The sequence below is a fragment of the Artemia franciscana genome, chromosome 17, assembly GCF_032884065.1.
Source record: "Artemia franciscana chromosome 17, ASM3288406v1, whole genome shotgun sequence".
In the NCBI taxonomy this organism is placed as follows: Eukaryota; Metazoa; Arthropoda; class Branchiopoda; order Anostraca; family Artemiidae; genus Artemia; species Artemia franciscana.
Genome location: NC_088879.1, coordinates 16,447,719 through 16,464,567, shown reverse-complemented (window position 1 = coordinate 16,464,567; position 16,849 = coordinate 16,447,719). Strand labels below are relative to the sequence as shown.

Sequence of the window (16,849 nt, the reverse complement as noted above, 5' to 3'; positions counted from 1 at the left end):
ACATAGGGCCGAAATATCCACTGAATTGATTTCCACTGTCTTGAAAAGATTTTCCCTATTGTGTCTACTTTGTGTTTGTTTGTAAAAGGAAGTTGTATATAAATGCTGCATATCGAGATAGCAATACATGATAGAAATATACCTACTTCGTTGCTTCCACCTTTCTGCGTATTAAATTACTATCCTAATATCATAGCACATGTAACCGTAGTGGCAAATTTGGCTGAATTTTTGGTAAAGTTGGCTAAAAAGATACTTGCGTATGCTGCCATTGCACCATCACGGAGACTAGTCATTTTAAAATATAATACAACCAATTAAAAAAAAAAATAACGAATATGACGGACTTACTTTATTGCTTGGTTCCAGCGCAAGTATCACGGGAGTTTTGAAATTTTAGCCTGCTTAAGAAAATTTTACGGCAATATTTTTTACTCTGGCATGCCGTTTGAGAATCCGTGTTCTAATCCGAATTTGTAAAGAATGTAAATAATAGATTTGAGTTGTCAGCCTTGAGTCTGGGGAGCTTCCCGTTAAACAAATTCCCATGCAACATCTGAATTTCAAATGTTAGGTGATTACGCCTCGTCCTGCTGGAATTATATGTAAAAATAAGTATTAGATTTGCTTGTTAGAAATTTGCTACTACCTCAAGGGAAAACGGGGAAACACGTGGAAACGAGTTAAGCTTGCTATAATTATATTCATGCTGTTATAAAATATACCGTTTTACTTGTTATTTTTTTTTCACATTAATTTCTGTTACCATGATCACTGAACCTTACAAGACAAAGCTAACAAAATTAAGATTTAATTTGATGAATTTAATAAAGATTGTAAATAATTTACAAGACAAATACCTTACAAGACAAAGCTAAGAAAATTAAGATTTAATTTGATGAATTTAATAAAGATTGTAAATAATTTAATTGAACAAAGATATACCTTAATAAAGATATTAATTAAATAAGATTTAATTTTGTAAACTGCTCTAATGTGTTTTGATTTGCGACTCCCAAAGCGTACTTACTTATTAAAGAAGACAAAAAAATTAACCGTCTAAAGCTTATTTCAAACCATAAAACCCCTCTACCATGGCTTTTATTGAAGATTATGAATGTTCATTTTGTTCCTAAGCGTCAGTTTGAGCAGGAGTTAAAAAGTAATTGTTTCACTTGTCACCTTTATGCAATGACATCTGCTCACCTCAGCCTTTGTTCTCATAGGAAGTCAAAGAATACAAAAATCGATTTCCATAGTTACAGAGTACATCAATCCACATGATAAATTAATAGTCTGTATGTTGTTAACACATAGGAACGACATAAATAAAGATAAATGATTACACAGACGTGGCATCTAGTATGTCTTCCTTTTAAAACCTGGTCTTTTAAAACTATATATATATATATATATATATATATATATATATATATATATATATATATATATATATATATATATATATATATATATATATATATATATATATATATATTTATATATATAAATCTTTCTTTTAAAATATGACCTTTTGTTTATGTGACTCTTCATGTCTCAGGAGTGTTACCTCAAAAGGTGTTGTTTTTAGCTTTAGGAATCAAGTTTTTATGCAGACACGTAAATTGTTTTCGGCAATTTGTATGAATAAATATCATCGCAACATTTAAGTTTTTTCGAGGGGGTAAGGGCTTGAAGCACTATTACCCTGTGCGTGCACCTGTTTGCATCTATTGTGGTATGATTTTTTAGAAAGAGCCAATGCCTCTCTTATCGGATATAAGTTTAGCTCTGTTTGCCCCTTTTTTCATTTTATTTCAGCCGCTTAATTGGGCCTATTATTATCATTATCATAGACCAAATCAACAAATTGAGTCAAAGCTCTGGCCACAAAAGTTCATTGCCACCACATAGGCCACTGATTTCCATGGCAACGGAAAACATATTTTTCCTTAATACATTAATTGCCTATGTATTTTTAAAACGTGGTAACCATATAGGTAAAGACAAGTGAATGTAAAAATGTGGCAGTTAGTAGATCTTTCTTTTAAAACGCGACTTTCATGTTCATTACCTTACAGGATACTGTCCCTTGAGCACCAAGTTGATGTGTTTTTAGGCTTATAAAAATCAATTTTTATGCAAATACAAGCACAGATCAGCTGATGAGAATTGTATGAAAATTAAATCATCGTAAATAATTTTGGGGGTTGGGGTGGGACATGATGCATCTTTCCCCTGTTTACTAGCCTTTTTGAATGTCTTGTGGATTTTTTCAGTGTGAAAAAAGGGACTTTCTTGGCACTAATTCTACCGCAGTAGTTCTCAAGCTCTTTTGCTAAAAAGGACTAGGAGTGTATAAAAATATAGATAAATCTCTCGCAATGAAAATGAAAAATATTAAACGCCAGAAAATTGTTATAGCCCTAAAGCCAAATCAAAATACAGCATGCTTCGATCTAAAAAAAAACTGTTTCTAAAAATAGTGGGGAGCTTTCACCCCCCTCAGAACCCATATTATATCTCTTGGAAGTTGGAGGTTTCACTTTTAAATTGTGAAAATTGGGCTTAGACATGTAGTTTTTAGGCAAAAAGCACCTTCTTACCACAAAAATATCCGTTGACTCCCCTTCCAAAATTTAATCTGCAGCTATGCAATGCGTTACAACTGTTAGTATTAGGCCCAAGGGTGTATCCAGGATTTTGTTCGGGGAGGGTGTTTTTTAGTGGTTACAAAGGACTTTACAAAATGTATCAAAAAATTTTTTTCATTTATTTTTGTTGCTTTTTGCGAGTCGAAAAAATTTCGTGGGGTGGATATCTAAACCTGGTAACCCCCCCCTAAATTTGGTCTTGATCAGGCCTACTGCATCAACGGGTAAAAATGCCTGTCTATTGTGTATGAACTAATTTGGGAATGAATCCGCCACTGCTCGGCAGTAACTGGTACATTATGGAAACACCTATTCAGTCGTTTTAAACGAATTGGTAAGCAGGAAAAGCGCTTAGGGTTATCAGATTCGTTTGAACAGCGCTCCTTTTTGGTTAACCCCCGTCAACTTATAAGACAATGCAAATTTTCCTTGTGGAAAAAGTTGTTATGGGTGATTTTAAATTTGATGAATTTTATATACTTGGAATCAGTATAAAAGAAGACGATTCTTGTCATTTTCAAATATTATTATCAAAACTGAGGTGGAATATCTAACTTTCATATGGATTGGACTTAAGCTGACTCATGAAAGGTGATTTATAGAAGAAAAAACTTTATAATTTTATAAATGGGAAACAAGATACCAGAATGCAACTCAAATTGTAATAGCAAGTTCAGCATATCTGAGAGCCCAGTGCTCGGGTTCCATCTGAAACAATATTTTTTCCTGGATTAATCGACACACATTCAAGATTTGACTCATGTCAGAGCGTAAATGAATAAATATGTAAGATTTATGAGAATGTTTCGGATGATGAGATTTACATCTATTCCGTCAATCTTTTCCTTTCGTTATCATTCACATCAATTTTGACGGTAACTAACCTGTTTCTGGGGTGATCAATTCTGTATTTCGGCCAACCAAATTTCCTTCTCAAGACAATTCAGCCGAAAGAGGGAAAAAGCGACTGAAATCTTAAGGATTGAAATTTCAAAACTCCAAGATGATCATTATGAACTACACCTGTGTGTAACGCGAGGAAGATTAATTAGAAAAAATGGAAAAGAATGGAAAACAAAAGCAACTGAAATATGCTTTTTCATGTAATAGAAAAAAAAATGATTAGGGGAAATTGAGGTTTATTAAGATTAGTGTTGGTTCCGTTGATCCGTACCTTATATGTCATAGCTGTACCCTCCCCGTTGGTATAATCAGAGGATGAGATTTTCTATCGTTACCCCTGATAAGAGTGATTGAGACTTCCAGACTCTAGTGTATACTGAGTAGACACACAAATCCATGTAACAAACATTTCACCAGGCGACTATTGCATAATTTTTTCTAGGGGCGCCAAAAACAAACTAATTTGATATTGAAAAAAAATATTTTTTGGATCTTAAATCTGGGCTTTAGCGTCTTTTCTAAAGTTTTGACTGGGACACTATGGCACACTTCTTCGAATGGACCACCATCTTTTGACCAGAATTTGTACTTCTGATGTTCTTTTAACAACCGGGTTAAAGCGAATAATTTCTATGGTGCCACAAAAACTAGTAATTTGGGTCGTTTTGTTATTAGTTTTACATATGTTAGTTTTCTCAGAGGCTTATTCATTTGTGCTCTTTTGATGTGCTTACCTGCATGTTTAGGTTTCGCGTCTGGGCTGTATTAAGGAATTTCAACTCTCTATGTTTGCTTCTTTTCGTTGCTTTTTTCAGTTATTGTGATAACGGGTTTTCTACCCATGCACAAGCTCTGCTTCTTGGGTGAACTATTATTTTTTGTGACTAATTTAAATAAAGAATTTCACAACAACAACAAAATATATTTTCCATTAAACATAATTCAAAAATTGTCGCGTGGATACTTGTGAGTCCGTCTTACTATTGTTATTACTGTAGTAATAATGACAAAAAAGCCACAACGTGTGTTAACGCACGAAATGTTCCATAGTTTATTCTCATGATGAATACTGGAGGTGAGCCATTAAACTTTTTCCAGTTGGTTTATCTTCGTGATTTGGCACCGTTTTCTCTCTTTGTGTCGTAAAGCATAAATGTTGTTGTTTGTCACTCTGTATTTTACAACTAGGTTTTTGTGGTGTTTCTGGATATATATATATATATATATATATATATATATATATATATATATATATATATATATATATATATATATATATATATATAAGAGCCCTTGTGTTGGGTTGTTGCCTCTGAATTATTTGTCTTAACTGTTTTTATTGTTTGGTAAATGACGACACATACTACTTATTGACGACACGACTGCCTGTCCATGGATTATTCTTTATGGTTGATTGTGTATGGCTATGCTGTTTGACCTATGTCAAACAGAATAGACCAGCATCAAGTGCTGGTCTATATTAATCACTAATGTAGGAAAACAGTCTTCCTTTTCTCCTTCTGTCTTTTGTTGTTTTTTTTAATGTGTTTGTGCTGTTGCATTGGTGATTTCTCTTTTCATTATATATATATATATATATATATATATATATATATATATATATATATATATATATACTAGCTGTTGGGGTGGCGCTTCGCGCCACCCCAACACCTAGTTGGTGGGGGCGCTTCGCGCCCCCCCCAAGCCCCCCCGCGCGCGTAAGTCGTTACGCGCCATAATAGTTACGCGCCATTGTAGTTGTGTCCCTATGTCCCACCTGTGAATATAGATATATATATATATATATATGGTTTTAACTACGTAAAACTTGCGAATATACAACATTCTTTGCTGTCCCATTGTCTTTGCATATAAATAGATTGTCAGGTTATCCCCCTGTTTCCCCCGGTGTCCCCGTTGTAGTTGTGTCCCTGTGTCCCGGTCGTTATTTATATTCCCTGTGTCCCGGTCGTCATTTGTATCCCGGTGTACCGGTCTGTATATACATTCGTTTTTTAGTTTTGTTTTTCTCCTTTATTTTTTTCCTTTTTTTTTCTTTTTTAGTTTATTTAGATTTTTAGATTTTTTAGTTTTTTTATTAGTTTTTAGTTTTTTTTTCTTTTTAGTTTTTTTGTAGTTTTTACCTTCTTTTTAGTTTTGTTAATTTTTTTTTTTACTTGTGTCCTGGTCGTCATTTATACTCCCTGTGTCCCGGTGCTTTGTTGATTGCTAATCGAACATTCCTTTTGTCCTGGTCGCTTTCTCTTTGAGTGTCGTCATTTATTTTTTTCTTTTTTAGTTCTTTTAGTTTTTACCTTTTTTAGTTTTTTTTTAGTTTTTAGTTTTTTTAGTTTTTTACCTTTTTTTAGTTTTTTTAGTTTTTTAGCTTTTTTATTTTTTTTATTAGTTTTTAGTTTTTTTTGTAGTTTTTGCCTTTTTTTAGTTTTTTCAGTTTTGACGTCACCTAATCCAGTTTTTTCAGGTGACGTCACCTGACACATCCATCCACACATCCATCCACACATCCACAGACAGACAACTTATTTTTATATATATAGATATATATATATATATATATATATATATATATATATATATATATATATATATATATATATATATATATATTATTTCATTGCAATTTTATTGTAATTAATTATTTAAATTTTGTTTTAGTTTTTTTCTTAGTTTTTTTCATGGAATGTTTTTTACTTTTTTTTTAGTTTTCTTTAATTTTATATGTAAATTTAGAGTGTAAGTGAAAGGCACTGAATCTGAGTGAATCTATGTTTAAGCAAAGACAATATTTTGCTTTGAAGCTAACTTTTAGCTAAGAATGTACTATACGATGCATAGTAAAACACATCGAACATGCCTGGCTGTGTCCGAAAATCTTTATAGGAGGTTTGATTCCCTCGGAAAAATTTTGGCTTGAATGGCAACCCCCTCGCCCTATGAAAAAAACTCCGATCCAACCATAATTAATTGGTATATCTACGTAGGCCATACCCAACTGTGACTACCCGGTTTAACCTCCTCCCTGGAATTCGAAATAATCATAAAGATGCATAGTTCTTGGTTAGGTAATGCACAATTAGCTTTCCTTGACAAACTCCCCCCCCCCCCGAAACATGTTAAACCACTTCAAAACGCAAATCTTGACTATACGCCAGTTGATTGTGCATTGAAGTTGTGAAGAGGAAAATATTTGTTGGGCGCTCTCTGAGTGTTGCAGTGTTTTAACGCCACCGCGGTTTTCCGTCTCCATCTGTTTTCCGCCACCTTTTAATTCAGGTAGGCCAGAATAGACATAGATATAGACATAGACATAAGAACAGACATAGACATAGACATAGACACAGATATAAACAAAAACATAGACCTAGACATAGATATAGACATAAACTAACCTAACCTGTCTATTATGACCCAACTAATCCTCTTAATGATGCAAGATTTCCTGGGTGGTGGAAAACATACGTTGGCAGAAAACCGCGGTGGCGTTAAAACACCCACTCCCTCTCTGAGAGTCTAATGGGTCTCTGAGAGGGAGTCTCAAAACTGAAAAATAAAAAATTACGCAATCATAAATTAATTCATTATCTATAATTTATAAAATTGAAAAGATTCGATTCAAGCATTTGGAACATATGGACCTGGAAACAAATGTACTATGAACTACCAGTGCCTCTTTAAAAGTCTCCCCAGCTTCTCCCTGCACGCGTCTCCTTTTGTGCAGATTTGATCTAAAAAGGAATGCAACGCTGGATATTAAAATTCCGTTGGTCGAACACAAAAGCCATTTTTCAAACGGTTCTTTATTAGCTCCAAAAATGGCACCGGAAATTGGCATGCTGCTTTGCCTACTTTAGTTTTGTGTGTAATAATTTATAGGGACCAGAATATGTGTGTAATAATTTATAGGGACCAGAATGGTATTCTATCAGAATGGTAACAGCTAAGAAGCTATGAAATATTAGAACTAGGTAAGTTCAGTGGGATAAGGTGGGTAAATAGTAAGAAAATGCATTCGTCTTTCGCCTACACGTAAGTATGTTGAACGTAATCATCAACACCCACAGGGAGGGGTGTAGACCTGCTGGGCCTCTCTCTTTAAGTTCAAAACAGACAAAGAAAGAAAAATTAAATATTAAAATGAACCCCACTTTTTTTTTTACATAAAAAGAAAGATGGGAGGAGTCCCAACTTTCAAAAAATTGTGCGAACCTGGCGGAGGTCATTATTCGTAGCGTAAGTCTGTCATGTGTAGTTCAACCTATGTATTACCTGATGTGGTGGAAATATCACCCGTGGGACAAAACAAGTGGTGCTCCAGGTGGTTATGGGCAACCTCCTTTTCCCACATTTTTACTAGCTGAGTATGTTTTTCTTCTTTTATATGGTGCCTGTACATCTATACTGTTCGAGCAACTATTCAGTTCAAATACCAAAATGTATAACATGCACATAAAAGCTCCCAATTATCTTTTTTTTTTCTTTTTTAATAGCAAAACTGGTCTATTAAACCATATGTAAAATGAATGTAATTATTCTAAAAGCATATCTTGCATCGTCATCAAATATAGTGCCATACCAGGAAAGATATTATACTATGTCATTTTTGCTTTCTATTAAAAATGGAAACAATTTGGTATAAGTGCCATAATTATCACACGGCAGTTTTAGAGCGCTAGCTTCTACCATTCAACGCATAAAAATAGCCTATTCCATACACCACCTACTTTGCTAGTGTAATCACTATAATATGAACAATCAAATACTCTTGTAAAACTTCACAAAAAATACCTGTATGTTGTAAAGGTTAATGCAGAAATTTTGTAGAGATTCTGATAATTTAAACAATGGATTTTGGCCGTAAAAATACTTTCAAACTAGTAGCTTATGACAGCATTTTGCTGGTATTGTGTAGCCCAATTTGCTTTGTATGTTTAAATTTTATTTTTTGGTATCCAACACTTGACAAACAGGGTTTGGTCTCAGGACCTTGTCCTTCCCCATTTCAATATGTTGAAAATTTCTATTTTTTCTTATATTTTCCATATAACACGCCTATGTTTTTGTCTTTTGGGGTAGTTCCCCCCGCTGAAATTTTACCCAACCCGAAACGAAATCCCAGTGTATGCGCCTTCGTGGAAACGTAAAACTTGCATACAACAGGATTTAAGACAGCAGTGATATTTTGTATACTTTTTTTATATGCACTTTTGCTACGGTTTTACGAGTCTGGCAAAATTTTTGGAGTTGACTTGCAATCCCCCTACTTTGCCCCCTGGATACGGCCTCGGTCAAAGGTAATATGGAAAACGGTGTTGTCGCTACTGAATTAGCTTCAATTGACAATTGTTTTTCATCACAAAATTTCTTTCAAATTGTTCTGTTTTGATTGTCCGTTGCTGCTGTGGTTCGGTTTTTACCAGGGGTGTGAATTTACAAAATGTAGGGGAAGGGGTAAAATTAAAATTTGAAATGATGGGGAGATTATATTGTTGCTATTCAATTTTTTCAGCCACAATACCAAAAAACAAGATATTTTTCAAAATTTTGAGGGAGACCAAAACATCAAGGGCGCTATTGTCCCCTCCCAGTATGCCTCCGTTTTTATACTTGATCACAGCCACCGCTGCAACGATGATTAAGAGGTATGGTCCCTTAATTTGTCGTCAGGTCGATTTGTGGCCAACTTGACTTCTAACACTGGTTTGACTTCCTCATAATGCTAACTGGCTATTACGAGTCGTTTCAAATCCAACTTGTTTTTTATTTAATTTTAAAACGCATTTGAGACACCTGACACTAAGACAAAGTCAGAATCAGCAAGTGCCAAGAAACTGGCTGGGAAAATAGCACGGAATTAGTCTAGCAGTTTTGCCAATTCTAAAAGAGCAATGGTGTAAACCAGGAACATTCACAAGGGGGGAAGGGTTAGTACCCTGAGCTTCATCCCGAAACCGTAAATTGTCTTGAATCCATGGGTAATTCTTATTCAAATTATGATTTAAAGCTTGTTTTATTATTTTGCCCCCCCCCCGCCATTTTTTCGCCTCTAAAAATAATTCTGTATACGAGCCTGGTCTGAACATCCATTCAGTGATTTCAAGAATGAATAACGTGTCATTCATTCCAATTTCTGCCAAATTGATTTTTTAAGTCTTGCATTTGATTTTCCAATCCTGGTTGGATTTTCTCATATTTCTCTGCCAAATTCGTTGATCTTTACTCAATATGTTTTTACTAATTTTCCTACAACAAGTTTATGTGAATAAATTGTTTCTGGTATTGTCAAATCATAAATTTTCGGTAACTATTGTATTTCAAACCACATTGATTTTAAGAGACCAGACATTAAAACAACGTCGTAGTCTCCTAGTGCCAAGACACAAGCGATGAAAGCAGTGTGGAATTTACCAACCCCTTTTCCAAATGTCAAAAACAAGGGTGTCAGTCAGCCTCTGGACGGTTTAAAGATAAACATTACCTGTCGCCGAACTGCCTTGTAAATTCCAGTTCACGCTTTCTGAACTTGCTTGAAAAAAAAAGAAACGAATAGATATTGAAAATGTTTGCGAAAAGATGCGCAAAAATATTTTTAGAAAGACATATTGATACTTATCAAAATTTGTGTTAAAACATGATAAAAGTATTAAAAGTATCTACATCGTTACTAATCTGTCATGATATGATGCAGATTTTGCCCTACCAGTAGGTACACTATAACAATAAATAAATAAGACTAAACTAATTATTTGCTGGTAATGGTACAATTTTTCATCTTCAATAAATTCATATTAAAATTTTAGACTTGCATCTTTTAAGCTGTAGGATTGAAGGAGTTAACCAAAAGGGAGAGGGGATTGTTGATGCTGAAAAAGAGCTTTTAATGGCTTGAATGCTCGTATTTCGGATAAAATAGTGTGTCTTTCTCAAGTTAAATGGGAGAATTTTCGGACGGATCTGAGACCTAGAATGCCACCTCAAATTTTAGGAAAGTAACATCAATTCCCCTCCCCCTCGAAGGGTATCGAAAGGACTAGTGAATAGCTTTCTGTTGTATGAAAATTGTGAACACGGTTATAAAGATGGTGGACGTGGTTCCTAACATTTAAGTTCAGGTTGGAGGGGATGGGACCTTCAGGTCCATATTCCCTATGAATCTTGTTTATATGTAAGATTCCAGAACAAGATTGGATTTGGTCATGCCTATGCATCTATGCATAAATATTTCAAAGGAAGGAGGGCACACTTAAGAAAAGAAACATAAAACTAGGATAATTATATTTATTACATTTGGAATATCAAGAAATCTTAGAAACTCTTTAAAGGAAACTGAGCAAAGAGAGGGCCCAAAGTTCCCCTAATACGTGTGTATCTAGTTGCGCCTTCGTGTAAGTCAAGAAATTGCTTACTTTTACCTCAACATCTGTTTCATTTTAATATTATCGATTTTACCTGTGCCATTGTAATCTTTCGTGCCTTCTATGATCCAGGTTCTGTGGATTCTGTGGCACGAACAGAGGATAAGTAACTACGGCCCCGGGCCATAGAATCTCAAAGTTTCTACGATTTATCTAATAATTTCTTATGATTTGCCTATTTTTGTATTCAGTCGAATATGCCCCCCCTCCACCTTGAATTGTTTAGCCATCTTTGAAAAGTTTATGCCGAGAAATTTTTTTCCTATTTCACTATTATTTTCGTTATAGCAATAGTACTGTTCTCATTGTACAAAAGTACAAAAAATAGCCTATGGAAGAAGTAGCCAAAGGACTAGCTCGTTGTATTGATAATTATTAGTTTATAAGTCTCATTATATTTCCGTTAACATTTTGTTTCTTAGATAAAGTTGGCGTTTTGGATACAGTGTTTTAGGAGTTGGTCCACAATAGTTTGGTTGCCAAGAAAATTACCACTCCAGACAGCGAGGTTCCAGAAGTCAACTTGTCACGTTTTTAGAAAATGTTCAAACAATTCTTTCTTTATGATACGATACGATACTTTATTAATAAACACAATTATAACTCTTTACTTGATACATCTACTGCACTGATGGAAAAAGATACGTTTTTGTTGGCGTGCAGTAGTAAAAATTAACCATTTTCTAAACACACCAAAAAATGACATAATAAATAACTAACAAAAAAAGAAAAAAAACATACCTAAAAAAAAGAAAAAAAGATCAATCTCCATCATAATATCCCCTAAAAAAAACATAAGACATAATAAATATACAGTAAAAGAAAAAAAACATACCACAAAAAAAGGAAAAAGATCAATTTCCATCACAATATCCCCTAAAAAAAACAAAAAAAAAACACCTGATTGATTTTCAATAGGCTTCTTTCTCTTCATGGCTTTGTTTTCTTTATAGTTTAGAAATTGTAGTGTTCAATTCATTTAATTACAAAATGGTATAACACATAACATTAATCCAAGTGGATAAAGTTGGCGTTTTAGATGCACACAGTGCTTTAGGAGTTGGTCCACAATAGTTCGGTTGCCAAGAAAATTACCACTCCAGACAGCGAGGTTCCAGAAGTCAACTTGTCACGTTTTTAGTAAATGGTTCAAACGATTCTTTCTTTACACCTGATTGGTTTTCAATAGGCTTCTTTCTCTTGGCGGCTTTGTTTCCATTATGGTTTAGCATTTGTGGTGTTCAATTCATTTCAAATCGTTTAATTACAAAATGATGTAACACATAACATTAATCCAATTGGCTGCCCGAAGAAAGACATAAAAGCACTTGATACTTGGCGACCACATATATAACAAACACGTAACAAACACAACTCTTAACAAACGAACAAAGCAAATAAAAAAGGAAATAAATGATAATAAATAAACAACCAAATTATGACCAATTTCTCATCATGAAAAAAAAAAAAAAAATCGATGAAACAAGACCAAAAGTGAGTGTTACTATTCTTGTAAATAGTCATTGGAGTAAAATGCTAAAACAAAAAATTGGTTTTTCTTTACGAAAAATTTTATTTTAAGAATATTTTCCATGCACATACGCAAAAAGTGGCTTGAGACCTGAATTACCATTATTGGTAGTATCGAAGTATCAAACATGATTTGATGTCCAATTTAAATTTTTTCAAGAGGGGTTGGAAAAATATGGTCCGTTGGAGATGATCTCCGTCTCTTTCCCCCCTTTTGCAGGTAAACACATAAATCTAATGTTTTATTTACATATTCAAAAGATTCCTTCAATAAGAAGGTAGCTATCATCCCTCAGCATCCATATTCCTACAAATGAATGGAGACCAAGTAATGAATCCCTACTAAACATTAACTTGCATAATTGCTCGTGAAAACTTGAAGCATCTCAGGCTAAAGATCCACTTTTTAAGGCATTGATATCTCCTCCCCTAATAGTTGAATACCTCCCTAATAGTTGCAACGATGAAATTCTGTAGAACTGTTAGCAGTACTGTATTATATGGCCTGCAATATTTTCTTTTTTATGGGGCTATTACATTTTGTATGAGCTTATTATATGTTTAGGGACGATTGTACCCTGCGGCCGTATGACCTTGGAAAATCGGATGTTATGTGAATGCCTTTTTCATAGTTCGAAACTGATTGACTATTTCAGTATCTTCAAACGATAGAATTCGTCTTTCTTCTAAAAAAAGATAAATAAATGCTGTTTTGGACCCCAAAAAGACGGAAACCACTAGTTTGCTATGGTGGGTTCTTTTTGTCACTTAAATAGGGCACTATAACTTTTTATATCATTTTAAATTAGCCCTTTTCTGGTATTCCCGGACAACTGGTATAAAACGATCATCTCTTGCCTCGATAACCGTCCATCTCGAAAAAATGCAAGATTTCGTACTTTTGTTAGTAGGGTTTTAAAACTTAGCTCTAGGGTTCTCAAACATGTTGAACATGGTTATGTAATTTTATTCAAGATTGGAGCGCATTTGAAATGGAATCTCAATTATAGGGGCAATAATTGGTTCAGTTATAACCATTACTAATACTTTTTTTTCCTTTTGCAGAAGAGAATGAAGTGGCCAGGTTTCTTGGGAACCGTTCCCATCCCGACTTTTTCAAACTATTGGAAGCTGATGGCGATTCAATTTTGGTCGGAGCGAGGTAATTTATCGAGAACTTTTCTCTTTTTTTTCCTTTCTACTAGATCTCTTTGAAAGCCAAATCTTGTTACATTGACACTTAGAATGGATAATCCTCACAATATCTTTCGAAATTGGCCAGTGACTGGCTGAAGAAGAGGAACCTGGGGCTTCGTTTGAAGGTGCGTTGGTTATGTTAGGGTAAGTTGGCAGGCGGGGGAGGCTGTTCTGGATGAATACCACACAAGATGGAAAAAAGGCTGGAATAAGAAATGACTATGACTAATTTTTATCTATCGTTTTGAAGGAATCTAATCGTTCTAATTGATTATCTTAAGTCAATCGACTCCGCAAAAAAAACAAAAAAAGTGAAAAGAAAAAGGTTTAAAGGGATGAATAAATTTTGTTTGTTTTCTGTGTCCTGTTGAGAAATTCCACATGATTTTGGATATATTTTTGGTCTTCTGTTACTTCTATTTTATTTACCATTCAATAAAACTTTTGGAAAGAATTGATTTGATGGTCATAGCTTCAGAATATTGTCTCAATAATAAAAAATATTCCTTTATTTTATCGAATGTTTTAAATTGTAGTTGAGCACATCAAATTAACTTTATGAAAGTTAGGCTATAGTTATGTTGCTAGTCCTTTGCCACCTTGTGTATTCTCAGGAATAAAATAGAGACAGGGTTGCCACCAATTCACGATAGTATTGGGAGAAAGGTTTTTTTCGATTTTCTTTTGTGAAGATACAAAAAAGTAGGCTATTTTCAATATCTAGTGGGAAGATTTTCTGTTTTTCTGTTGTTTGTCTTTTCGTGAGAACACAAAAACAGTATTTTTTTTTGTCCGTCTAGGACGGTAATTGTCCCTCCCTTTCCTGCAAACTCATGATAATATTGGGGTAAAAGATTTTCTTCAGCTTTTTGTTTATGAATATACAAAAAATAGGCTATTTTCAGTATCAAGGGGGGGGGGCATTTAAAAAAAACTCTTTTAGTGATAATACAAAAAAAATTAGTCTATCTAAGACGGCAATTGCCTTCCCTGCCCTCCTAGTTTTTGGCTCAGAATAGCAGACCGAATATTAGCTTTTACGATTTTGCGACAACCTTGCAGGTGTAACTTGTACCAAAAGGACAAGATGCTCATATTATTGGAACTTTTTCGACTTTTTCTTAAAGAATAATCTAAACTTGCTTAAAAAATAGGGAAAATGACCGTTTTCAGCGATTTTCATCAAATTTTCATCGCATTTTTAATCTAAAAACTCCGCACGATAAATTCAAAAATTTAATTTGGTATATGGATAGAACTGAATCTCAGTTCTGAAATGATAGCGGAATTCTTATTTTTAGTTGATATATTAAAACCATTGGAGAGCAGAGCAAAAGCATACCAAAACTTGCAGAGGGAATATAAACCTTAACTAGTCCAAGAACATACAGAAATATCATAAAAATTTTGTTTTAGATTTAGTGATAAAAATGCGGAAAAGATTACCATTTAAATTCCCCCCCAAGATTGTTACCATTTTTTTAGGTATTCCATGTAATTTATCTATTTTTAGCACTTATTCCTAATTTGGTACAAGCTATTAACAATTGGAGAAGTACTTCAAGTATTGGCTTATTTTGTTCCTAGAATAGTAATCGTAAATCAAAAAAGGAATGCTTTTTGAATTTTGAAAGTGCTTCCGGTTATCTAACAGTTCAAATAGAAATCATTGACGTGCTTTTGTCTATAGCACTGCGTTTAGAACGGTTCTTTGTTTTTATCTGTACCTAATGTTTAAGGAGAAGATAGGTATAATAAATTGATCGAATCAGGATTTACATTTCACCATATATAATTTGTTTTAAGAATTCTTTGGGTAATTGGAAAAGGTCATTTGTGGTAGGTCTAATAATCAAGATAATTTGCTGATAATTAGTTCGCTTTTAGAAATGAAGCCAGAGGTGTGGCAGTGATTAATGCCGGACCTTTTTTCAGGAACATAGTGTACAACATTAGTCTTCCGGATTTAATCGAGAATGAAGACAAGGTAGGTATCTTTTTATCACCGTTTATTGCTTTGCCTGACTCATGGTTGTAATTAGAAATAAAAATATCCATAAATCATATACAGTGCCTTGAGGTACACCGCCAAAGTTGGTTATGTATGAATCAGATACGACAGCTTTTTACGGATATTGGGTCCTTTTAAAGAAATGTGGGTTGGTAATTGTAATTACAAAACATATTTAATTAGATTTTAGAATCTGTTGGAACAGTATATAGTTTTAGTATTCATTTCGACGGCGAGGGAACCAAAAAAGGAGCATTTAACTATTTATTTGAAGTAGTATAATTAGCTTCTTATAATTATGCCCTTTATGGTGAGTGGCAAATTGAAATTTCCGTCGGTAGCATTGCGAGTGGGACCCGTAGTTGAAACTCGCAAATAAATAAAAAAATAATTTATAGCATGCTTGGAACAATGATTAATGTAATAGTGTAAATTTTTTCGCTTTAACGTTACACAGCTACTTTCTTTAAGCCATGCTTAGAAACGAGATAATTATAAGTTATTTTTAAGTTCAACGATGATCGTGTATAAACCAAAATTAAGTAAAATGCAGAAAAAATATGGATTGTTTATCATCGCCTAGAATTTAATGTCTTAAAGGGGTTCAGTTTCAATTTTCACAATCATGTCTAATGATCATGCCACGTTGAATCCAACGGCACAATCAGAACTGATTGTTTCTCATAACTGGTAAAGCCTGGTATCTATAGATGTGGATTTTCTTTCTCTGGGATCCCACGGTTAAAGCTTACCCCGCATTAAGCAAAGATCATTGCAACTAATTACAATAATCAGTTGAAGTGTAAATATTGCGCTTTATTGGGTGCAGTTTGAACGTCAAAACTTATATTTTAAAGGACGGGTTGCAGCTTATTGAGCTCTGGTGTATGGTAAGCAAATTGAAATAAGTTTCAATAAGTGCTCTAGAACACGATTCAATAATTGTAACTGCCGCTGGAACGCAAAAAAAGCAAAAAAAAACTTGGAAACCTATAAAACCTTTGTAACTAACCAAAAATCTTGTTTCCTTATGCTAATAGATAAATATTCACAGTTTTCTATATTTTAAAAGACGAATTGCATCTTATTGAGCTCTGGTACAGAAAGCAAATAATTGA

At 33.8% G+C, this 16,849-nt stretch overlaps 1 protein-coding gene across 3 annotated transcripts in view; it reads left to right on the top strand.

Moving 5' to 3' along the window:
- The window catches only part of LOC136037921 (semaphorin-1A-like), a 233,001-nt gene that overhangs the window by 43,556 nt on the left and 172,596 nt on the right, over window positions 1-16,849 (top strand). For all 3 annotated transcript variants that reach the window (XM_065720778.1, XM_065720777.1, XM_065720776.1), the window contains exons 3-4: window positions 13,589-13,685; window positions 15,656-15,707. In XM_065720778.1, the coding sequence (XP_065576850.1) occupies window positions 13,589-13,685; window positions 15,656-15,707 (149 nt within the window). The remainder of the gene's footprint in view (window positions 1-13,588; window positions 13,686-15,655; window positions 15,708-16,849) is intronic.